Source organism: Telmatherina bonti (assembly GCF_933228915.1).
Source record: "Telmatherina bonti genome assembly, chromosome: 23".
Classification (NCBI taxonomy): domain Eukaryota; kingdom Metazoa; phylum Chordata; class Actinopteri; order Atheriniformes; family Telmatherinidae; genus Telmatherina; species Telmatherina bonti.
The window spans coordinates 7463414-7489016 of NC_136632.1; the positions used below are offsets into that span (position 1 = coordinate 7463414).

Consider the following 25603-nt stretch of genomic DNA (forward strand, 5'->3'; position numbering starts at 1 on the left):
CTTTACTGGTCCAGTAACACGGACCATCTAAACAGAAAAGATTCAAGCAAAGTGGATTTTTCTAAGCAGACAGGAACTGTTTGACTATGAGTTACTTCATAAAAATGCTGCTACCATGTTTATATTGTACATTTTATACTCTTGCATCAGCTCTGTACAATCTGGGTCTGCAGCCTGCGGCTCTTTGGATCTTCCATACTGAAGACTATAAATAAAGACGGAATACGCTTGGACCAGGTCTTCTTTCAGCATGAGCAAAACAACGTAGTATTAATTTAGCAACTCTCATCACTAATTTTTAGACTTTTATAGTTTTGAAATAAAATTGCAATATAAGCATCTCGTTTCCCCTGATATTTTGATAAAAAAAACAACAGTTCTGTATGTTTTATAAATGATTCAGTATATTTACTATTAGTATTATTTATTTATCTATTTATTTAGAGTCTATATATCTATTTATTGATACATACATCTATTTATCTTTGATTCATACATCATTTAACTATTTATATATTTTTTTTTATTTATTTAGTTATACATTTATCTATTTATTCATTTATACATATATTTAGTTATTTATTCATTAATACATCTATTTATAAATCTATTTATTCATGAATTTATTTATTTATTTATTTATTTATCTACGTGTTATATTCTATATGAATGTATTGTTCAAACTGATTGGATATGTGAGTTTATGGACCTGGTGAATAAATAACGTTGCAATTTCTCCTTTCTGCAATTTCTCCATCGTGCAGTGGTAAAAAATCCTTTTAAAAGTTTCTGCATCCACAGTGTCTTCCACATCATTTCATAATTTAGCAGAGTTTGAGTTCGACTAGAGAATAAAAAAAATAAAAAAGTCATGAAAATCTGCCTTGTAGTTTTCACATATAGTTTCTAACAAACAGACAGATAAACAAAACCTCTCTGTTAGAGTTTTACTGGTTTTTTTCTCTGAATAATTGCATTGAATTTCCACAAAATAATGACACTGATTCCTAAACTCCAACCATTTTTGCAGAACTTTGATATTTTTTTTATTTTAAAATTTAAACACAACCCAAAAGAAATTTTGGTTTTTGAAAAAGGCAAATTTTCTATAACGGATAGCAATAATAAAAAAAGTCTTAAGTTGCTTTTTTCAAAACGGTGCAGGCGAAAGACCAGAGACAAGCTGGAATTATAATCAATAACTCCTGTGTTCATTTAGACTGCAGGACTATTTTTTCTTCTGTCGGATGCTGACCTGACCTCAGCACCTATGTGTCAGGTGACGCTGCTTGCAGTCAGGTTTTTACATAGAAGGTAACTTTTGCTGAAGGGGGTGTAATATAGAAACACATCCACTTTCACAGAAAAACACACCTTCCACAAAGTCACACATGATGTCCTTCTCTGCCTAAATAAATTCATAACCCAGATTGATAGCAGAGAAGCAGAAGCAGGCGGAAAAAAGGAGAATAAAAGAAAGACGAGTAAAGCTGAGCTGCAGCGAGGGGCGTTGGGGATACGAATCATGGTAAAAAGTAGGGGTGTGATGACATGCTTTTGTCCCGATTCAATTCCGATTTTTTGGGTGCCGATTCGATTTAAATTGCGATTCTCATAATTCTCCAATATTGCAGATTTTTGTCGATTAAACACAAAATAAAAAATGTATAAAACCTTTTTGCTCGTCATTTTCCTTCATTTCAATGTGGAAAAAACAACGCAGTCGCCAGACCATCATTCTGCTGCTATAATGCCCAAGAGAGTATAAAGATCAATTAAAAACAATAATAATGACAAAAATTTGATAGTGCATTCATTTTATTTATTTTTTTTTTAAAAATCGATTTTTTTAACAAAAAAAACAAAAAAAAAGAAATTTTTTTAACAAAAAAAAAAATCGTTTTTTTTTTTTTGTTTTTTTTTAAAAAGTTGTGAAGAAAAAAAATCCCGATTTCCGATTTTTCGATTTGATTTTCCCACCCCGAGTAAAAAGAGAGAAAATGAGGCAAAGAGGGATGAAAGTTGTGGAGCTGATCTCATGTTTAACTGACGGGACAGATAGAGAGTTGATGTCAGGTCTCATGACTCCACATGGCCTGAAAAACATCCTACAGGAGATTCAAACGCACACTGACACACAGAAAAGCACAAAAACACACAATTTCACACATGCAGCAATGTGAGTTAGTAATCCTGTCAATTTCTACTTCCTAATAAATCATTTCAACTACTTAAAGCCACATGAAGGAGTCAGATAAGATCTGACCAATGAGGCTTCTGCCTGCTATTCGGTAAGAGCCTCATTAATCAACACGAGATATAAACCAATCAAGTGCCCCAGATTCAGCGCGTGTGTCTTTTACCTGCACTGTGCCGTCTTCCTGGCCAAAACCCACAGCAGAAAGCTCCCGGCACATACAAGTACACCGGATTCTGGACGCCTTCTCCTCCGACTGAAACAGCACCGACCCCGTTTTACCATCCCGGACCTGACACACACACACACACACACACACACATTTTATTATAAGATGATAATGTGCAATGTGTGTCTACACTTGCACCCAAAAAAAGCAAAGCGTTCCTATTTGAAACGAGCAGATCACTTGAGCTCACCTGCAGCCTGTTGAGGTTGTCTGCAGCCGACACGACGATTTTCTCCTGGCTGAAGAGAACGTCAGCGTCTCTCTTCAGGCGGACGCCGGAGGACGTGTGCACCTTCTTAGTCTCCCATAACTGCAACACAAGAAACAAAGCTACCTGTAAATGCTGAATTCATCATCATCAGTGTTGGGAATGTTCCTTTAAATAAGTAATCATACTTACTCACTACTTGTTAGTAACTAAATTGCTTTGTAATAAAAACAAGTTGACAATGAAAGTAACTATTTGTTCTATTATTTAGTTTAATAACAAAAGATTTAGGATTTTTTCTGAGAAGCTTTCATAAAGAGTTGCCATGAGTAGTACAGACGGTACATTTACTGCACATCGACAGACAGTCAGAGGTTCATCCTGCACTTCTAGTAGTATCTTTGTAAGAAAACTAAACAGCTAGTTAATGATATAAAGTGTGTTTATCTCTAAAGCTTAACAAATCAAGCACCTATAAGGTGAGACAACCAGTGTGGGAAATTCAGGCTGTTGGATCTCAAGTATTTTCTTCATTATAAAAGTCAACAATGTGACTGTGGTGGATGTGTCTACAGCCACACATACACTTAGATTTATTTTGTTTAACCAGGATTTAATTTGCAGACAATATTTTTGTTAGTTTACATTAGATAATTTAGCATCACAACAATTCTGAAATAGGGCACATTTTAGTTTATGTTGTGATGGTATGATGTTTTTCATTTGTTTTCTTTTCCCTTTGAGTTTCAGCAGCTCCAGTCCGTTGGCTGTAAACCAGCAGGTGGCCACGGGGTGGAACCAGCTAAATGGACCAGACCAGTGGCAGAAATGGGAAGTTAGGTTTTAGTCGTCCCCTTTGTCTGGTTTTGTTTGAGCTGATCAGCCACTATTTTAGTTTCCCTTTGCGTGTCATTTGTTAGGTCAGTTTGTTTCATTTGGTTGCTTTAGTTACTTCTGTTACAAGTTCTTTGATTATAGTTTTGTTAAGTTGACCTCTTTTAAAGGTCTGATTTATTCATTTATGTTAAAATAGCTTTTTCTTTTTTGGGTCATAATAAAAAAATTTTTAAAAACTATTTTTGAACTGTAAACCTGCGCCTGACTGTTCTTCACTGCTCGGCCAGTCACCGTGACAACATGTTTGACCTCAGGGAGTCTGAAAAAAAGCTCATGTCTCCACCTTTTCGTGGGATTTGTCGGGATCGCCATCTCTGCTGCTTCAGCCGATCTGTTTGGTAAAAATGCTAAACGCGTTTCAGCAGGTGGAACAGATGAACAGGGGGATAGCTTACAGACTCACTCACTGAAGGCACACCCATACGCACACTCACACCCACTGTTACAGACACACTCCCCTTATTATTCACCGCCTTCTCCAGTCCTCGACCCCAACTAGCGAGTTGGTTGGACGCGCCTGACTGGCTGTGCTGGGAGACCCCGCCCCCGACCACGCCCTCCCATGTGTTTACCTCATGTTGTGATTGTCTGAATATGTGCTTTTTCTGTTTTCGAGGGTTTTATTTTTGTTGAATATCTGAACAGCCGCTACAAGGGCGCTACAGAGAAACTTTCTGTTTTTTCTACTACTTCCTACATTTACCTCATGTTGTTTCTTTCCACTCTGCTAAAAGGCAGCGCCAGATAAAGCTGGCTTCGAGGCCTGAGCACTGCCCGGACCTGTGTTCTGTGTAATAGTTCTACGATTGTCTGTAAAATCTTGGACGGGTTGTATCTGAACCTTTCTCCTCAGGGATGAATAAAGTATTCTTGTATCTTGTAAATGGACTTGTATAACTTGTACTTATACAGCCCTTTTCTGGTCGTGTTGAGCACTCAAAGCTCTGTACACTACATGGCACATTCAGCCATTCACACACACACACTGATACCCCAATAGTCACACCAGGTGTGGGCAACGTGGGGTTCAGTGTGGTCAGGGGAAGCCTGCAATCCATCTCCCATCCTTCCAGGTGAGACAACTCCTCTTCTTCGGTGTGTGATGTGCGTCCTGGCTTGTGTTGGAAAACACTGGCTCTGATTGGCCACCATGTAATGAAACTGTCTTAGCCAATCACAATCATTTATCTCATTGTTAAATCCACCCAGCCTCCCAACCACCAGCCAGTATGTCGAACTGGGGCTGTTTATTGACTCAGTTCAGTAATGTACTGCATTTAATGTTCAGAAATGGTAACGGTGTTGCAACAATGGGAAAAGGAAGTAATTAGATTACTCCGCCATCACACCCAACACGGGTTATCATCATGCAGCAGATAGAAGGCCGGTCATTTTCTTTTTGCAGAGAAACATCTTGCAGATGTTGCCTCACAAGGTAATCCAAACATTTGTCAAAGTGTGCAACTGGGCTGTTCTGGTTTCCCACTGGGGAGGGGATTTTTGACCTTGGTGACATCGACCAATCAGGAGGCTTAAAATGGAATAACAAGTTTCAAAGCAGAAGAATAAACAGCTGTTGCTTCTGATTGCCTTTAAGATCATTAAAGCCAATGCATTTCCATCCAGATGAACGAGTTTTATCACCATTAAAACGCAGAGAAGCTTCGAGGCTAAATCATCCCCATTAGGCGGGGGAAATTAGCAGCTGGCTGGGGGAAACGGAGCAATTAGTTCACTTGTGATGTTTGATAACAGCGTGATTTTACCTTCAGACGAGATAATTAGAGCGATCCTGACAGTATGTCTGATAGCATAATACACACACACACACACACACGCTAATGTCTCACCCTGACAGTCTGGTCGTCCGAGCAGGACAGCAGCTGCGCGCCGTCAGGAGAAAACTGCACACGATGGACCCAACTCAGGTGGCCGCTGCAGTCGGCCTTCTTCTTATTCTCCTCCAGATCCCACAGCTGGAAAAGAAACACATCTTTTTCACACAAACCCATAATCTTTAATTTAAAGCGTGAACGTGTCGCATACCTCCACAGTGTAGTTTGAGAATGCAACGGCCAGCAGGTTGCTGGTGGGACAGGCGTGGCAGTACTGCACCGTGCCCAGACGATTGGTCCTGATCTCCAGCAACATGTCGGACGTCTCCACGTCGAACACCTGAGGAAATGCAAAAAGGCAGGAATTCAGCGCCTGGGCCGTCTTCAGGCTCGGTTTTAAACTCTATAAAGCTGCGAGTGTCACAGATTCAAGGACAAAATGACAGAAATTTCTCCTTAAAGTGGAAAAAAAAACAAGAGCTGCCTCCCAGAATGACGTGGAGGACACAGACAGACTGATTTTGGAAAGTAAAAGAGAGGAGGGGGAGGACATATTTATAACCAGGACACACACTCTTACCTCCGTCTAGAAGACAAACGGACATTCCAGTGAAATACAAAACAAGGGCATGAAGGACAAAGGGAACGTATTGTTCCCATTTCCGAGCCATTTATGCCGACTCATTAAACACGCCATAAAACACAAAACAACACAGCAAAATGTGAATACACACTCTTAACGCTTGGTTTTGCTGCGGTAACGCTCACCAGAACGGCGTTTCTGGCTGCACATACGACGCGTTTGCCGTCGGCGGTCCAGGTGCTGCACTTGATGGAAACCTCTTCATCATCGCTGTCTGTGAAAAAGCTCTTCACGTTGATTGTCTTCCACTCGTTGGCAGTCGACACCTGGAACAGCTGCAGGTACGCGGCGACATAAAAGCCAGTCAGACCACAAGACGTCGACACAGAATGAAGGAGTTAATGCTTTCAGTACAAACACCTAAAAACAAGTCATTTAAATGGGAGTGGAAAATTATTCTTGGATAAATATAAAAAAAGAAGAAAATTCATGATTTATTTTGTTGCTTTAAATTTTGCCATCTGGCTGATGACTTTTAGTATGTAAACTGTGTATATAGCCATATAACTGTGTAAATTAAAGACTGTAAATAAGGAGTAGTATTTAAATAAACCTTGGGTTTCCTTCTGATCCTTCTCAAACAAGGTATAATGTTACACAAATGTGTTGTTTTGCATTGTATATGTGTTTGAGATAAATAAATAAAATAAATAAATAAATGATAAGACAAACTACAAGCCTAATTCCCAAAGAGTAGGGATGCTGCGTAAAAGCGTTTTGGCCCAGAGAAGATGGTGTGAATTATGTTCACACATGGCTCCTTCTTTGCATAATGGAGTTTTAACCTTAAAATCATGCAGTGCTGTCAGAGGGCCCAAATATCCAGCATCTAGTTTTAAACTTCATCTTTGTACCAAGTATACAGAGATTCCTTCAAATTCTCTAAATCACCAACTCCTGACCTTGGATGTTTCCCTGCAACAATACAACTGATGCACATGAATGAATCATTAACAGACTTGTGCAGAACTGGACAGCAAGCTGTTGGAGATCCATTTTATTTGACTCCGGTCTTGCAGTAGGGAGTCATCCAGCACCTGCAGGACACCGGCCCTCGAAGTCTGGAGCTATGGGTGGTGGGACCTTCAGTCTTTGCAATTTGACCTCAAGGAAAATCTTTCTAGAATTGTTTTGTAATTTTTAGATGAAGTTTGTTGCAGATGTTCACATGTGAGAGGCTCTGCCTCTTTGAAATGCTCCTTTAATACCCAGTCATGTTACTGACCTGCTGCCAGTTGACCTGATTAGTTATCAAACACTCTCCCAGTTGTTTTTTTTTTTCTGTATCAGTTATTTTTCCAGCCTTTTGTTGCTCATACTCCAACGTTTTACAGACATATTGCTGCCATCAGATTCAAAATGGGTTAATATTGGTCATAAAATGGTAAAATTTGTAAAGGCATTTAAAACTAAATAAAAGACTAAATGCATCAGGGCAATATGAAAGCATATTCAGCTGAATGTTAAAATAACTCATATGAATCATGTGCAGCTTAACGTGCATCACAAAAAGGAACGGCGGCTTTGTCAGTCACCTTAACGGTGCCGTCTCTGGAGGAAGTGGACATGTAGGTATCGTCGGGGGAGAAACAGCAGTGGTTCACCGGCTTAAAGTGGCCAAACATGGTGTTCTGGGAGGACGGCTTGTTGAGATTCCAAAGCTGCAGAAAGAACCATGAACTACATATGAAGCTGACACATGATGAGTATGAATAAAGCAAAAGGGGAAGTAGTAAAAAAAGCAGAACACACACACACACACACACACACACACCTTGACATTTAAGAACTCATCGTTGGAGCAGGTGGCCAGCAGGCATCGTCGTGTTGTGTTGGTAAACACACAGTGGTTGATCTGCTCTTTGTGCTCCTCTTCAAACACCCTCAGCAGCTTGGCTCGCTCTGCACTCCAAACCTAAAACACACATCAAAACGTACCCCTTTTATTTTCTTGCTTTTAAAACTTCTAATTTTACATGTTTCAATGATAAAGTTGTTCATAAAAGACCAGCAGACTCCACCTTGACTTTCCTATCACTGGAGCAGGTTGCTAGGAGACTGTCGTCAGGGGAGAAGGTACAGCAGAGCACTTCATCATCATGGGCCTTGATCTCTGTGAGTTTCTCACCTGAGGTGGTTTTAAACACCTGAGCACACAAGTACAACAGCAGCAGGTAAATGACACGGCAGGACAGTGGTGTAAAGGCAGAGGAGACAGGATGGGCAGAGCCTACCCAAGGCAGAAAGACATAAATCATTCCATTTTAATAAATAATTGATATATTTTCACTTCATTTTATAAATATTATCTTTATTATAATCTTCCAAATGATAATTTGCTATAGTACCTATTGATCTGAAACTGATGGCATTTAGTGCTTTTTATTGGTCAATACAAATGACTCAACAGCACCTCCTCCTGGCCAGGCAGAGAAACCACACAAGTCCCGCTGCGCTGTACTGTCAAGGCCGTAAGAACAGTCCTAATACTGATACTAATAACTAGGGGTGGGAAAATCTTATAGAAAAATCTGGATTTTCTTTTGCTTCACCATTTTAAAATCGATATTTGTTTGAAAATTGATTTTTTTTCCAACTAAATAAAAATTTTAGAATGGATTATTTTTGTCATTTTTAACATTTTAACACATTTTATTGTCCTTTAACTTGTCTTCTTGGACATTATAGCAGCAGAATGGTGGTCTGGCTACTGTGTTGTTTTTTCCTCATTGAAATCAAGAAAAAAAAAAGGTTTTATACATTTATTTTGTTTTTAATCTACAAAAATCAGCAATATTGAAGAATTTTAAGAATCGCAATTTAAATCAAATAAAAAATTGGGACAAAAACAAATTGTCACCGCCATAATAATAACAGATACATAATACAGCTGCCAATTAAAAAAATCAATGTATCCATATTGTAGAGGCAGGAGAGTTTCTTTTTTTTTCATGTATTTTGTCTCCATTGAAACAATTTTCCATTCATGTGAGCTGGATACCTTGAGTGTCTTGTTGCCTCCACAAGAGGCGATTTTAGTCCCATCATGGGAGAAGCATGCAGAGTAGATGGAGCCCTGATGGGGGTCGATCACCAAACGGGACAAACTCTCGACGCTGCTCTCGTTTCTGAACAAAAATCACACAAATAATGGTCAGAACAGGTTTACGATAAGGACAATATATTCAGACTCTATTACTTCTTAGTGATCAAAACTTTGTAAAAGTGATTAAATTTAGTGAAAAAAGTAAGCCAAACTTGAGGCAACCAGTTGCAGAACTACATAGCAAAACGCTTCTTTTCATACATCAGCTCAAAGTAAAGTTTCCCGTTTTTGGCCCGGTTCAGCGCCTGCAGTCGAGCTTTCTTGTAAACATCAGAGGCGTGCGGCTGCGACAGAGCAAGCTGCACGACGTCGGGGAATGGACGCTGCTCCAGATGGTGGCCATTCAGAGACAGAAACTCCTGGAACTGACTGCGAATTTGGCAGTTCTGAAAGGACACAAAGCGCAGCCACAATTCAGTCTGATGCGGGCTGAACTGACCACCAACTCCTAGCTCATCTCAATGCCTTTCAGGTAGGTTTCAAGATTTTATCGGCATTTATGGTTAAACCTAATTAACTCACACAGTAGATGCATTACCAAAGTGTCCCTTCTTACTATGTATGTCCCGGCAACACAGATGTGGGATTTCCACATGCTAGCCCCACGCCTCCCTGATTTTATCTCATAAACCATTTGTCAACTATAAAATCTGCCTTGTTGTGATGATGAAAATTGAAAAAAGGGAGTGAGGGACAACCAAATTACAGAAAGACAATAAACTTATATTTATGGACAAGATATTAAGAAACGAATTTGGGGGAGATAACAGAGGGGCCAAAAAATTGGGCTGAAAGGGCAAAGGAATTGGAGACAGCAATCTCTTATAACTATAAAAATGCAAACACAGCAACAAAATATGGTTTTCATTTCAGGCATGTGTTCATGTGTGCTGACCTCTTTGTCCAGAATGGATCCATACTCCACATAGTCATTGATGAGGTGGGCAGGACCCATGATCTGGGCCTTGATGCTGATCCAATCCAATGAGAACATGAGGGAGTAAAGCTCCTGAACAGAAGAGAAAAATGTAAATTTCTACCGGACGAAAAAGACAAAGCCATAATGATATAACTCCTCTTTCATGCTTCAGAGGCTCTCTAGATTATAAAGAATATTATGTGGAGGGCTGGACAACTGCAGCTGTTATTTTAAGGAAATCTAAAGATCAGAATCTGACTGGTTAGAATTCAATAGACTGGGACAAGCTGCTGTTTTTTTTTTTAATATAGAAAAAAAAAGTGGGTTGGTTTTTTTTTTGTTTTACCTGAGAGAGGTTGGCTTTGGCCATATGGTCGGTGAGAAATCGGATCCAGTAAAGACATTCCTCATCTCCTGACATGGGAGGACCATCTCTGAAATGATGCTGGTACTGACGCACCACCTTGCAGTGCAGACTCTAAAATGCACACAAGAGAATTTATCGATACACTCACAGTCATTATAGTCAGGTTTCATCATTTAATTACTGTTAGCACAAATATCTAATCAGCCAATAATGTGGCAGCAACCTAACGCATCATAAGCGGGAAGAATCGAGATTTATGTGACTTTAAACGTGGCTGGAATATTTCAGAAACTGGTATCTACTGGGATTTTCACGCACAACCATCTGTGGGGTAACAGGAAGTCCAAAAGGCACTGGTTCCAACCAAGATCTGCAGACAATCATTTCTGAACACACAACATGTCCAGCCTGGAAGCAGAAGGTCTCCAGCAGTAAAAGACCAAACCGAGTCTCACTCCTGTCATAACGATGAGTTCACTGTACTCCACTGGCCTCAACAGTCACCAGATCTACATGGAACGGGAGATTCTCATGGTGATGAGGTGGAACGGGAGATTCTCGTCATGATGAGGTGGAACGGGAGATTCTCATGGTGATGAGGAGGAACGGGAGATTCTCATCATGATGTGGTGGAATGGGAGATTCTCATGGTGATGAGGTGGAACGGGAGATTCTCATGGTGATGAGGTGGAACGGGAGATTCTCATGGTGATGAGGTGGAACGGGAGATTCTCATCATGATATGGTGGAACGGGAGATTCTCATCATGATGAGGTGGAACGGGAGATTCTCATGGTGATGAGGAGGAACGGGAGATTCTCATCATGATGAGGTGGAACGGGAGATTCTCATCATGATATGGTGGAACGGGAGATTCTCATCATGATGAGGTGGAACGGGAGATTCTCATGGTGATGAGGAGGAACGGGAGATTCTCATCATGATGAGGTGGAACGGGAGATTCTCATGGTGATGAGGAGGAACGGGAGATTCTCATCATGATGTGGTGGAATGGGAGATTCTCATCATGATGAGGTGGAACGGGAGATTCTCATCATGATGTGGTGGAACGGGAGATTCTCATGGTGATGTGGTGGAACGGGAGATTCTCATGGTGATGAGGAGGAACGGGAGATTCTCATCATGATGAGGTGGAACGGGAGATTCTCATCATGATGAGGTGGAACGGGAGATTCTCATGGTGATGAGGTGGAACGGTAGATTCTCATCATGATGAGGTGGAACGGGAGATTCTCATGGTGATGAGGTGGAACGGGAGATTCTCATGGTGATGAGGTGGAACGGGAGATTCTCATGGTGATGAGGTGGAACGGGAGATTCTCATGGTGATGAGGTGGAACGGGAGATTCTCATCATGATGAGGTGGAACGGGAGATTCTCATGGTGATGAGGTGGAACGGGAGATTCTCATGGTGATGAGGTGGAACGGGAGATTCTCATGGTGATGAGGTGGAACGGGAGATTCTCATCATGATGAGGTGGAACGGGAGATTCTCATCATGATGAGGTGGAACGGGAGATTCTCATCATGATGAGGTGGAACGGGAGATTCTCATCATGATGAGGTGGAACGGGAGATTCTCATCATGATGAGGTGGAACGGGAGATTCTCATCATGATGAGGTGGAACGGGAGATTCTCATGGTGATGAAGTGGAACGGGAGATTCTCATGGTGATGAGGAGGAACGGGAGATTCTCATCATGATGTGGTGGAATGGGAGATTCTCATCATGATGAGGTGGAACAGGAGATTCTCATCATGATGTGGTGGAACGGGAGATTCTCATGGTGATGTGGTGGAACGGGAGATTCTCATGGTGATGAGGAGGAACGGGAGATTCTCATCATGATGAGGTGGAACGGGAGATTCTCATCATGATGAGGTGGAACGGGAGATTCTCATCATGATGTGGTGGAACGGGAGATTCTCATGGTGATGAGGTGGAACGGGAGATTCTCATGGTGATGAGGTGGAACGGGAGATTCTCATGGTGATGAGGTGGAACGGGAGATTCTCATGGTGATGAGGTGGAACGGGAGATTCTCATCATGATGAGGTGGAACGGGAGATTCTCATCATGATGTGGTGGAACGGGAGATTCTCATGGTGATGAGGTGGAACGGGAGATTCTCATGGTGATGAGGTGGAACGGGAGATTCTCATCATGATGAGGTGGAACGGGAGATTCTCATCATGATGTGGTGGAACGGGAGATTCTCATCATGATGAGGTGGAACGGGAGATTCTCATCATGATGAGGTGGAACGGGAGATTCTCATCATGATGTGGTGGAACGGGAGATTCTCATGGTGATGAGGTGGAACGGGAGATTCTCATCATGATGTGGTGGAATGGGAGATTCTCATGGTGATGAGGTGGAACGGGAGATTCTCATCATGATGTGGTGGAACGGGAGATTCTCATCATGATGAGGTGGAACGGGAGATTCTCATCATGATGTGGTGGAACGGGAGATTCTCATCATGATGAGGTGGAACGGGAGATTCTCATCATGATGAGGTGGAACGGGAGATTCTCATGGTGATGAGGTGGAACGGGAGATTCTCATCATGATGAGGTGGAACGGGAGATTCTCATGGTGATGAGGTGGAACGGTAGATTCTCATCATGATGAGGTGGAACGGGAGATTCTCATCATGATGAGGTGGAACGGGAGATTCTCATCATGATGTGGTGGAACGGGAGATTCTCATCATGATGAGGTGGAACGGGAGATTCTCATCATGATGTGGTGGAACGGTAGATTCTCATCATGATGAGGTGGAACGGGAGATTCTCATCATGATGAGGTGGAACGGGAGATTCTCAAGGTGATGAGGTGGAACGGGAGATTCTCATGGTGATGAGGTGGAACGGGAGATTCTCATCATGATGAGGTGGAACGGGAGATTCTCATGGTGATGAGGTGGAACGGGAGATTCTCATGGTGATGAGGTGGAACGGTAGATTCTCATCATGATGAGGTGGAACGGGAGATTCTCATCATGATGAGGTGGAACGGGAGATTCTCATGGTGATAAGGTGGAACGGGAGATTCTCATGGTGATGAGGTGGAACGGGAGATTCTCATCATGATGAGGTGGAACGGGAGATTCTCATGGTGATGAGGTGGAAGGGAGATTCTCATCATGATGAGGTGGAACGGTAGATTCTCATCATGATGAGGTGGAACGGGAGATTCTCATCATGATGAGGTGGAACGGGAGATTCTCATCATGATGAGGTGGAACGGGAGATTCTCATCATGATGAGGTGGAACGGGAGATTCTCATCATGATGAGGTGGAACGGGAGATTCTCATCATGATGAGGTGGAACGGGAGATTCTCATGGTGATGAGGTGGAACGGGAGATTCTCATCATGATGAGGTGGAACGGGAGATTCTCATCATGATGAGGTGGAACGGGAGATTCTCATCATGATGTGGTGGAACGGGAGATTCTCATCATGATGAGGTGGAACGGGAGATTCTCATCATGATGAGGTGGAACGGTAGATTCTCATCATGATGAGGTGGAACGGGAGATTCTCGTCATGATGTGGTGGAACGGGAGATTCTCATCATGATGAGTTGGAACGGGAGATTCTCATCATGATGAGGTGGAACGGTAGATTCTCATCATGATGAGGTGGAACGGGAGATTCTCATCATGATGAGGTGGAACGGGAGATTCTCATCATGATGAGGTGGAACGGGAGATTCTCATGGTGATGAGGTGGAACGGGAGATTCTCATCATGATGAGTTGGAACGGGAGATTCTCATCATGATGAGGTGGAACGGGAGATTCTCATCATGATGAGGTGGAACGGGAGATTCTCATCATGATGAGGTGGAACGGGAGATTCTCATCATGATGTGGTGGAACGGGAGATTCTCATCATGATGAGGTGGAACGGGAGATTCTCATCATGATGAGGTGGAACGGGAGATTCTCATCATGATGAGGTGGAACGGTAGATTCTCATCATGATGAGGTGGAACGGGAGATTCTCGTCATGATGTGGTGGAACGGGAGATTCTCATCATGATGAGGTGGAACGGGAGATTCTCATCATGATGAGTTGGAACGGGAGATTCTCGTCATGATGAGGTGGAACGGGAGATTCTCATCGTGATGAGGTGGAACGGGAGATTCTCGTCATGATGAGGTGGAACGGGAGATTCTCATGGTGATGAGGTGGAACGGGAGATTCTCGTCATGATGAGGTGGAACGGGAGATTCTCATCATGATGAGGTGGAACGGGAGATTCTCATCATGATGAGGTGGAACGGGAGATTCTCGTCATGATGAGGTGGAACGGGAGATTCTCATCATGATGAGGTGGAACGGGAGATTCTCATCATGATGAGGTGGAACGGGAGATTCTCGTCATGATGAGGTGGAACGGGAGATTCTCGTCATGATGAGGTGGAACGGGAGATTCTCATCATGATGAGGTGGAACGGGAGATTCTCATCATGATGAGGTGGAACGGGAGATTCTCGTCATGATGAGGTGGAACGGGAGATTCTCATCATGATGAGGTGGAACGGGAGATTCTCATCGTGATGAGGTGAAACTGTGTGATGCTTCATGTCAACATGGAGCCAAATCTCTGAGCAATGTTTTCAACACTTTGTTGGATCTGTGACAAGAATGAAGGCCGTTCTGAAGGAAAAAAGTGGATCCAATCTGGTACTAACAAGGCGAACCTGATAAAGTGACTCCTAATAACGTTTAATGCTTTCGGTACATTTGTTAGTAATGAGCTGTAAAGCTATGGCTACTCTTCAGCTTAACTGATGTACCTCCTGTTTGCAAATCCTAAATACATAGCAGACCGACCTCAAGGTGATTTCGATTCTGCTCCACCAGGAAGTCCAGCTGGAGGTCATGAAGGTAGTACAGGTGGGGTTTATTGTTACTGTCCACGAAGAGCAGGGACTTGTTGATGAACTCCTGCAGGATATCCTCCACCTCCTCGGGCTCCATTTCCCACAAAACAGACAGCACCTGGGAGAGGTCGTAACATCACCACTATCAGTTCTTTTCACCTCGTCAAGCAGCAGCGTGATGCCCTACAGACGGGGAAAACATGACAAAAATATCCTGTAGTGTGTAGCCGAACCGTAGCAGGGATCTTGATGTCCTTCTCGAGTACAGTGAAGTCCTTGTAGAGCTCCCGGTGCTCGTCGGGAAGGACTTCAATGCTGGCTGCCATGGCCTGGTCCAAGGCTTCGTAATCATAAGAGGAAGACTTCCTAATGCGCTTGAACTGCTTCTGCTGCAGCTGGAGGAGGTAGTAACGCCAACGGTTGGGTTTATCTTTCAGCAGAGCACCGATCAGGGACACCACCAGAGGGGAACCTGACAGGAAGTAATCCCACAAATCATTATAATTGATTATCAGGTCAACATAATCCCAACACAACGGCTAAATTAAAGTTATAAATGTCTTTTTTTATGTTATAAAGTGACTTAAATACTAACCTTTACATTCCCTGACAATACTGCGAGCCTCCTCAGGTAGTCCCTGGGGCCTCATATTGGTGTAAAGAGCCAGAATCTCCAGTGCTTTGTTCTCATCCAGACCACTCTCCACTCCCACCTCATACTTAACACCTACAACATGAAAACCCAAGTGATGCGCACACACTTTACAGGCACAACTACCATTTTCTTTGTTCTGAAGAGGGAAAAAAAAAGAATCCCAGAGGCTCGTAAGAGGGCACGTACCACTAACAGAATCAACCAGGCTTCTATTTCTGGTGGTCAGAAGGATGCGGCTGTGGATATCGAACATCTTCAGCACTGTGCTTTCCCAGACATCATCAAGAATCAGAAGAGATCTATTAAAAGAGAAAAAAATCTTATTTAATTCTGCAAAACTGGCATCAGCAGAAAGAAAGAAAAAAACATTTTTTTTCCTGCCGTTTGTGACGTTTTCTGTGATTTCATGTTGGATTTCTACTTTAATTTATCTTTGTACATATTCTATTGCCTCGTGCTTGACTGCACCTGCTCATGTTCCAACCTGTCGACTCCTGCCTCTCTTTGTTAAACAACTACTACTCGCAATACATCTGCTGTATGTGATGTTGTTTGTAGATTATTGCACATTGTTATAAAATCAGTATATTTCTATATCCATCCATCCATCCGTCCGTATAACCTCTTCGTCCACTTAGGGAGTCTATCCCATCAATCATTGGGCGAGAGGCAGGTACACCCTGACAGGTCATCAGTTCATCACAGTTATTTCTATTTTTATTTATTTATTTTTTTAAATTCTTCTAAATCCCACCGTGGTAAGACAACAAAGCCTTTTGGACCCTCTGTATGTCCTGTACATGAAGTGGAATGACAATAAAAGGGACTTGGACTAAAAACCTAAAGTTTGTTTTTCGATCAGGTTCTTCTACGAGCCAGCATGGATCATACTGGTGTAGGAAGCAGGAACACACTGACACTCTGCACCTTGTGGGAAAGAGCGCTGCATGTTTTTAAACCCCCGTTTTCTTTGACTTTCTGACACTTCTGAGATGTTGACAGCTTGTGTTTAACTTTTCTATTTAAACTTGTTTTATTCATCTGCATTTAGTGTTTCTTCAAGCTTCCATTCATCTTATTTACGGAGCTTTTATTCGCACTGTGGTTGTTTTAAAGTGCTTTATAAAGGAATCGTTGTGAAGCATTTGCCAGGAAGCCCATCGTTTCCTTTTAGAGCAGCTCGGAGTTGTTTAAAGTTAAAACCTTGAACGCCTCCCTGCACCACTGCATCCCTGAAGGGAGTTTAAAACCATTCAAGCAGAAAACCAGCAGCAGAACTGGTTTTTCCTCCAACACAAACACAACTTCAATTTGGTCCTCTGAAGCTCTTCCATGTATTCCTGCTTCAACACACCTGAACCAAATTAAAGAGATCTAACCGCTTGTAACCATGACAACTGCATGATTTAGTGTCTGAGATTCAGGAAAACTGCAGTAGGATACATCAAATATAACCAAAATGTTGTTTCTGATTCAAGTTACACAACTTTCCTGTTTAAATTTCATGCTAAAGTAAAGTATTCCTGTTGGGTCACAGTTCTGCATCACGAACAGACAGACGTTAGCTAACCTTGGATATCTGCGCAGCATGAGGAAGCGCAGACGCTCTTTGGCTTCGTCCAGAGAGCTGGGAGGCCGGTGGAGCGACTGGGAGTCCAGGCTCTGCTCCAGACGAAAACACAATGACTGAATCTTCACCAGCAGGTCTGGTTTGTCCAGCTGGCCGATGGACAGCCAGTGAATCCCTCCAGGAAAACACTCTGCGGGATGGAGGAAGCGGACCAAGCAGACACAAGTCAAGCATTTTTTTCCCCCCAAACACTGTTATTTCATGGTTTAATAATGCGACACCACAGAAACAAACACCGAGTCAGAGCGGTTCCAATGTTTCTCACCTTCAATGAGTGCGTGGTGTCTGACGGCCTCAGAGGCGAGGACGGACTTGCCCGAGCCAGCCATGCCGAACACCGTAACCCAGCCAGGTTCGTTCTGGAGGCAATAAAGTTTCTCCCTGACCCGATTCACCAACTCTGGTGTGCTGACAAACACTAGTGGTCTCTGTGGTACTCCGCCTTCACTGAGCACAGTCTGGACTGTGACAAACCACAAAAATCAAGTATTTTATTTATAAAATAAGACAGAAATGAGAAAATGGAGTTTATTGGCTGATTGAACAGGTGAGTAGAACTTTCCACCTCTCACCATAAGGTGTGGAGCAGTCAGAGGATGCCTTGTACGCCCCAAACGAGGAGCAGGGTAAGCCATCATGGAGCAGGCTGGCCAAATCATCGTAGGTCTCTTTCAGCAGGGAATTGTAGAAAGAGATGTAGGATCGGTTGTCCTTCCTCAGCAGGAGTTCAAGCAGAGCTACGGCCTGATCCTTCCTGGTCGGCTGCAGAGAGAAATAACGACGTGGATCATGACTGCTGCTTAAAACTCTAACATGAGCCGGCGAAAACATCCTAAACTTATTAAGAATTATGATAGAAAATGACCTGCCTCTGGATTATTATTACTATTATGGAAAATAGCAACATTTTATATGTGAGGGGATGTTTGAAACAGAACCATGAAGCATTAGATCCAAATGAGACGGATCTAAGCTCTCACAAAGACTCTCCGTATAAACTGGCGGTACTGGTGCTGCGTCGTCCATCAGAGGGAGACGACAAGCGCCCGGCGTTCATTCCTGCTCACTGCTTTGCAGGCTTTAGATTTATTGAGAAAACTTTAAGGACGGAGAGTTCAGGTGGAAGAAAACGATCACGTGTATGGAAACACGTATATAAGAGTTAAATAGTATTAGTTAGATTAGTACTGTAGTATTATCTTGTATATTTAGTATTTTATGGGATTGCTAAACATCTCTCTGCGACATTGGCTGGGATGACTGACAACAGAAGATTAGCTCATATTAAAATCTAAAATTTCATGATGTTGATGGTGGTGCTGACTAACAGCAGTGTAATCTACTGTTCAGAAATCAGGAAACAGCATAAGAACCATATTTAGGATGGTAATTCCCACTGAGATGCATACCGTAAGCTTTTCTCCCAACAAGCTGATGCTGACATACCTGTCGTCTTGTTTCACAGCACACACGTGTTGTATCTAAATCATGTGTCACAAAAACTAATGAGTGACACATTGATCCATAGCTAATATACTGAGATTACAGAACGTTACAGGATAGATGGTACGACCCCTCAGAATGAAGACAGCTGAAGACAGCTGTCTGACTTAATCGTTTGTGTTGGAAGATAAGTCATTCATTCATTTTCCTAACCGCTTAGTCCAATGAAGGGTCGCAGGGAAGCTGGAACCTATCCCAGCAGTGTTTGGGCGAAGGGCAGGGTACACCCTGGACAGCTCGCCAGTCCATCGCAGGGTGGAAGTTAAGTCAAGATGGATAAATGATTAGAAAATGTGTGCCTGCAATAACTGCAGCTGACCACCAGATGTCACTGCTGTGGCTTTGACGCTTCAATTCTTCTTTTTTCAGTACAATCAAGTAGAAGCCTCAAAAGCTTTGCAAGGCTTCATCGACCCACCTATGGGAGGGAGACTTCCATTCTGGTTGTGTGCTGAGCTGTCCAAATGTTTTGTTTTCATCATTTTTATGTATTTTATTCAACGTGGTTGCACTGTGTTAAAGACTGTTATATGTCTTTGGATAAAAGCGTCTGCTAAATGACTGTAGAATAGAATAGAAAATGTTTGACAGATAAAAAATTAAGAAAATACATCAAAGCCATTGTGGCTGTCCTCTTAAAATGACCCCATTGACAGTGTGTCATTTGCAAAAGCTTTCTCTGAACCCTAAGACCGGTAAATTTTAATGAAAAGGCCCACTACTGGAGAAATCGCAGTTGTATTCTCATGAAACTACAAGATTAATCTGTTTTAAAGAAAAAGGACAGCCTTTGGTCAATAATAATAATAATAATAATAATAATAATAATAATAATAATAATAATAATAATAATAATAAAAAGAAGAACAAAGACTACTTTGTATATATATATTTGTGTCTGCAACTGAAGCAACGAAGCTGCATGAATGCATCAGGGTGTGGGGAGGTTCATAAACAACAACTAATAAAACCATTCCACCTTTTAATGAGCTTTAAGGAGAACATGCAAGAAATAAAGTGTACATATGAGGTCATGAACAAAAATATAAAAGACCAGAATCAACGTTTCCAATAATTATTGATTGTTTTTGCCTTATAAAACTAAAATATTGGCTTTGAATTTGATATCAAAGCCAAATACCTGCTGTTCAATAACAACAGTTAGTGTGGGGTGATACTGTCTCTACGACTATAACATAAACAATAACTAGTGATACGGATTTACTCACAGCTGTTGTGTAATTTTTACTTAAGGCTGTGTTTAAGCTAGACTTAGCATGCAGGTAAACAGTAACAGGTAATCAACTTTTACAGGAGTCACGGTGAAGCGGTGCAAAGGTCACAACCGTCTTATCAACCGTCTTAAAGCTAAATGTAAATGAAGGATGTTCAGATAGACAAATAAGAATAAAAAATAAAATCAGCATTAAGTTTTTAAAGAGCGAGGAAGATTCAGACTCACCTGAGTCCTGATCTTCTCCTCCTCATCCACAGTCATGACACCATCGCTGATCATGTGGTCCATCAGGTAGGTGGGCTTGATGTCCTGCTCTAGTTTGGAGCGAAAGCGCAGTAGACAGCTCCGAGCACTTTCCTCCAGCGCCATCTCCGCACAGGATGCAAACCATGCAGGAGCTGAAAGATATGTGCAAACTTACTGACCTGTGAAAGGTAGATCTTCATTAATCTCCATCATTTTAGTCTCTTTAAAACAAGTAACCAGGTGAATGCGACCAACTGAGGTTGAATTTAACCATACTGGTTGTATTGTGAAAAAAATCTGTCAAGTTTGGTCAAGTTTTGCTTGTGTGTATGAGACTTAAACCACTCCTCGAGGGCTGGTATCCTGCAGGTTTTTGTTACCTCCATGCCCCAAAACCTCTGAACAGGTTGACAAGAAGCTGTTAGATCCATTTGATTTGAATCAGGTGTGTTTGAGCATGGAAATAACAAAAACCTGCTGGATACCGGCCCCCGAGGACTGGAGTTTGACACCCCTGAACCTGTGTGCATTAAATTCTGGGATGTCATGCATACCATGCATACCATACCATACTATACAGGCTACAAGGAATTTGTGATGATGTATCATAGACTGTATAGACAGTCTATGTGATGTATTCCTTAGCAAATATACTGATAAGTTAATTGTCTAATTAACCACTATGTGATCATTTATAACATAACTGATATTTGATTTCTTAAAAGGTACATAGCCTTAAAGTACATAAAGATTTGTGGGGGAACAGAATACCTGGAAATATGTGGTGGTAAAATTAGAATGAAGAAAAAAAAAAAAAATCGAAAGTGAAACAAGAAGTGGGTTATCAGCTGTTTAGTGGCAAGAGTTCATTTATAATACGGATCCACTAAATGGTAACGTAGACTTATGTCAGATCTGAAAAATAAAACAGTCAATTGCTGTAAAAATAAAAATAGATAATCTATGTAAGGTATAAAAATATCATCTAAGTGAGTTGCAAGACATTTCTTACACATCTCTATGACCAAACCTGTCTTGACAAGTTCCCCCACTGACTTTAAGGAAAAGGCAAACAAAGAAAGTAATCAAAAGCAACTACTTACGATTACCTCCTTTAGTTTAAAGAGAAAGATATTAGTTGAATCGTATGTCTCTTACGTAGATTCGCATTTGATAGACTTTGATGGATAGAAAGACCATTTAATTCTCTGTTGACGTGATGTTGCACGCCCAACTATAAGCGGGGAACTTCCTGCTTCACAACAAAAACAACTACTCGCTGTCAAGTAGCCAATCGCATGCGGGGATTTAAACCACGTGATCGGTGAGCTAATGCGCTTGACGAATTTGTAACCGGGCAAACCGATGCTGCGTTCAAAGACTGCTCTATTTAGGTAAATATGAATTTTCCTTTGTATCAGGACGTTTTTTAAAGATGTTTGTTAGATAATATATATTCCAGTGATGGTATTCAACAGTTGGAAAAAATAGAACGTGGTGTAGCTATTAATGATTATTTAAACAAACAAGTAGGAAATCTGCGTTTACACCTTTTTTTTCAGTAAATATCTTATTAATATATCAGTTTCTCATTTGAACTGACAAAATGTTTTGAGCACTATCGTTTTTAATCGTTTCTCATGAAAATTTTTTTAGTTTTTTCCCCCAATCTTGCATCAGCTATTTAGTAGAAATGCTCAAATATCGAACAAAAGGCATCCATTGTTTTTCTCTACTCACACATTTCCTATATTTTTAGACCACACTTAAATGTAACTATATTGCCCAGTAACAGCATGAGATGAGAACACGTTGTTTATCCGACAACACACTGATGATGCAGTTATAAGCAGCCATAAATAGAGTATTTGCTGCCTGTATTCAGCCTACAAAACTTGGAAGCAGTAAACTTTGATTGGGAAAATAAATAAATAGGGTTCTGCTTTTCTATGTGACATATGGGATTAAATAAATGTTCAATACATTATTATTTTATATTATATATATATATATATAAATATATATATATATATATATATATATATATATACATATATATATATATACATATATATATACATATATATATATATACATATATATATATATATATATATATATATATATATATATATATATATATATATATACATATATATATATATATATATATATATATATATATATATATATACATATATATACATATATATATATACATATATATATATATATATATATATATATATATATATATATATATATATACGTATATATATATATATATACATATATATATATATATATACATATATATATATATATATATATTCCTCTATTGTATCCATGTTTTAAAGTGTTTGACATGTTTTCCGCAATTGTTTAGATCTCATGAAGATTTTACACACTTAAGGAAATAAAAAGAAAATAGTAATTCTCAGTTCTTCTTTTCAGTTTTATTGTAGGAACAGTGGTAGAGAAGAAAAGAACCTCAATTTCCCACATTTTCATGTAAACTTTTTTAGAACTACATAAATCCTTCTTTGTGCATATTAAGGTCCACTGAAAATTCTGAACACAAAAATCATTTTAGTTTAGCACCTCAGTTTCCTGACATGTTTAACGGCAAAGATGGCAATACTGTAAAAAGTACAGTACCTCACAATGGGAAAAAGCAAAGCAACAATATCAGTATAACAAGTACTCCACTAGTAGATAACACAACAGAGATAGAACACTTGACAACTACACTAATTATTCAAGCGATAACTAAAGTGACCAAACTCCAACACAAAGCTTCTCATGCAGTCAAGAGGAAATTACTTGCTCTGCAAAGTCAGGATCCAAAACAAGACAGAACCTTTAGTTCTCTGACTAATTTACAAAAAATCAAATAAAGACATTCAAATAAAATAAAAAAGGTTAAGAGACAACACTTAATGTGTGAACTCTCTGGATAGAAGAATTTCAGTTTTTGCATCTTCAACTGTGGCACCTGCTTCTGCACAATCAACAGAGCTGTGAGAAAGTATTACCTCCTTCCTGATATATTACCATTTTGCAAGTTTGTCACACTTAAATATGTCAGATCATCACAGAAATGTTAAAATTAGACAAACTTAACCTGAGTAAATACAAAATGCAGTTATTAAGGAGGGACTTTATGAAGGAAAAGAGCTCTGCTGGTTGCAGCTATTGCTGCTGCAGGTTAACAACCAGTTATTAAGTTAGCGCAAACACTGTTCACATAAAGTCATGTAAGCTTGGAGAGCTTGTTTTCCTTATTAAATAAAATCTGCATTTAAAAATACATTTTGTATTTAATCAGGTTAATTTAGTCTAATATTAAAATTTGTGATCTGATATATTTAAATGTGAAAAATTTGCAAAAAAGTCAGAAAACAAGGAGACAATTGACTATATTTTGTATTCTTTAACATATGTTAAATATTATGTATATGTAAAAAATCTGACATGTAACCTTACTCCGCTACTTTACTAAAATACAAGTATAATCTGTTTTGTTTTATAAAGCTGCATCTACTATAATAGTCTAGTTTTGTCCTTTTCTGTTATCTTCTGCCACACAAGTTAACGGAAACTGTGGGGAGATTAAATAGGAATAACAATCAGGGTGGAAAGGATCACTGTAACACTGCTTTTCTAATGTGAATATGTAAATGTTGATGGGTAAGTAGCACATAGAGAATTTATTACATTAGGATGCAGATTGCACTTACTGCTGATCTCGGTGTGTCGACAACACACTGCATCTCCTGCTTGATGTGGTTAAAAAAAAAACCACCTTATTTTATCTTTAATGCTTTTATTTTCTCTTATATCAAGTTTGTTTGTGCTCAAATAAAGCTGGTCTACACTGATGAGCCCCACCTCTTTATAATAAGCTATGTCTGACAGAAAAACACAGTCAGGAGCCATGGTGCTCTCTCATTGGCTGGTTACAGAATCCTGAGCGGTGTCATGAGGAAGACTTGCTTCTGGTAGACTGCTGCTGAACATCAGCTTCCTGATGATGTCCGCGTAGAAAGGTCCATACACCGCCTTGTTGTAGTTGACCAGTGAGATGAAGGTTTTTCCCAGCACTTTTAGTTCAGGCTTGATCGCAGTCAAGCCGGCTGGAACCTCTTCAAGTTTGAGTTGGGGTTTGGGGTCAGAGATGAGCGCCAGGAAGTAATGCTGCACCCGATCCTCTGTGGATGAAGATATCGGACAAGGCAAGGTGAGAAAATTCACAATATAGTCATTTTATGGCTTATGGAAACAAATACATGTGCTCATATGTATTCATATACTTTTATTAAAGGTGGAGTATGTAAGATTTTCAATATTTTCAAAATAAATTATTTGATGCGTTATTAAATTACAAGTTTAATTAATGACAAATGACAAAAATCACTTTTTTTTTTACTGGTAGGCAAACATTTAAGAAGGGGCTTTGTCATTAATTAAACTTGTAATTTAATAACACATCAAATATGGACAGACTGGAACCTACATGTTTAAAAAAAACTATCTAATTATGATTTTAGTTATTTTTTTAGTTCATTTATTTTGAAAATATTGAAAATCTTACATACTCCACCTTTAAAGAAAAGGCTGAATTTACAAGAGTCACTCAAATAACTTGAGACCTTAAAAAGGGACAATAAATAAAAATTTGCAAAAATATAATTTAGTAATATAAGACACTGTTTGTTTTTTTTTTATTTAATTGAGTTGAAGAAAAAAAAACCCAAATGTGTCCTGGACAAATTAGAGCGCTTTTCTGTTGAACAGTGGGACAAAATACCTGTCAACAGGTGCAGAAGTCTGACTGAGAGGAACAGAAAACACCTGACTGAAGCGGAAACATTAAAGGATTGTTCAACTAAATATTACTTTATGACTGATGGAATATGTAATAAATTAACTCATTTCTTTGTTTTTGTTTTTTTTTAAAAAATATTTCTATTGAGCCAGAATTAGAAAATAATGTAATGATTTTCAT

At 40.2% G+C, this 25603-nt stretch overlaps 2 protein-coding genes across 3 annotated transcripts in view; both read right to left on the reverse strand.

The window, feature by feature from the left end:
• The window catches only part of apaf1 (apoptotic peptidase activating factor 1), a 63113-nt gene extending 41292 nt beyond the window's left edge, over nt 1-21821 (reverse strand). For both annotated transcript variants that reach the window (XM_079262828.1, XM_079262829.1), the window contains exons 1-21: nt 21699-21821; nt 20575-20747; nt 18182-18371; nt 17875-18072; nt 17550-17739; nt 16166-16278; nt 15920-16051; nt 15558-15796; nt 15275-15442; nt 10381-10512; nt 10011-10124; nt 9317-9501; nt 9011-9137; nt 8031-8156; nt 7784-7924; nt 7545-7670; nt 6135-6284; nt 5578-5706; nt 5382-5507; nt 2617-2736; nt 2364-2489 (exon numbers count right to left, since the gene is read on the reverse strand). In XM_079262828.1, coding sequence (XP_079118954.1) covers nt 2364-2489; nt 2617-2736; nt 5382-5507; nt 5578-5706; nt 6135-6284; nt 7545-7670; nt 7784-7924; nt 8031-8156; nt 9011-9137; nt 9317-9501; nt 10011-10124; nt 10381-10512; nt 15275-15442; nt 15558-15796; nt 15920-16051; nt 16166-16278; nt 17550-17739; nt 17875-18072; nt 18182-18371; nt 20575-20718 — 2976 coding nt within the window. In that variant the 5' untranslated portion in view covers nt 20719-20747; nt 21699-21821. The remainder of the gene's footprint in view (nt 1-2363; nt 2490-2616; nt 2737-5381; nt 5508-5577; nt 5707-6134; nt 6285-7544; nt 7671-7783; nt 7925-8030; nt 8157-9010; nt 9138-9316; nt 9502-10010; nt 10125-10380; nt 10513-15274; nt 15443-15557; nt 15797-15919; nt 16052-16165; nt 16279-17549; nt 17740-17874; nt 18073-18181; nt 18372-20574; nt 20748-21698) is intronic.
• A 1269-nt stretch (nt 21822-23090) lies between these two features.
• Nucleotides 23091-25603, reverse strand: part of tcp11l2 (t-complex 11, testis-specific-like 2) — an 11601-nt gene continuing 9088 nt past the window's right edge. The window contains exon 10 of the mRNA XM_079262801.1: nt 23091-24806. Within this exon, the coding sequence (XP_079118927.1) occupies nt 24544-24806 (263 nt within the window). The 3' untranslated portion in view covers nt 23091-24543. The remainder of the gene's footprint in view (nt 24807-25603) is intronic.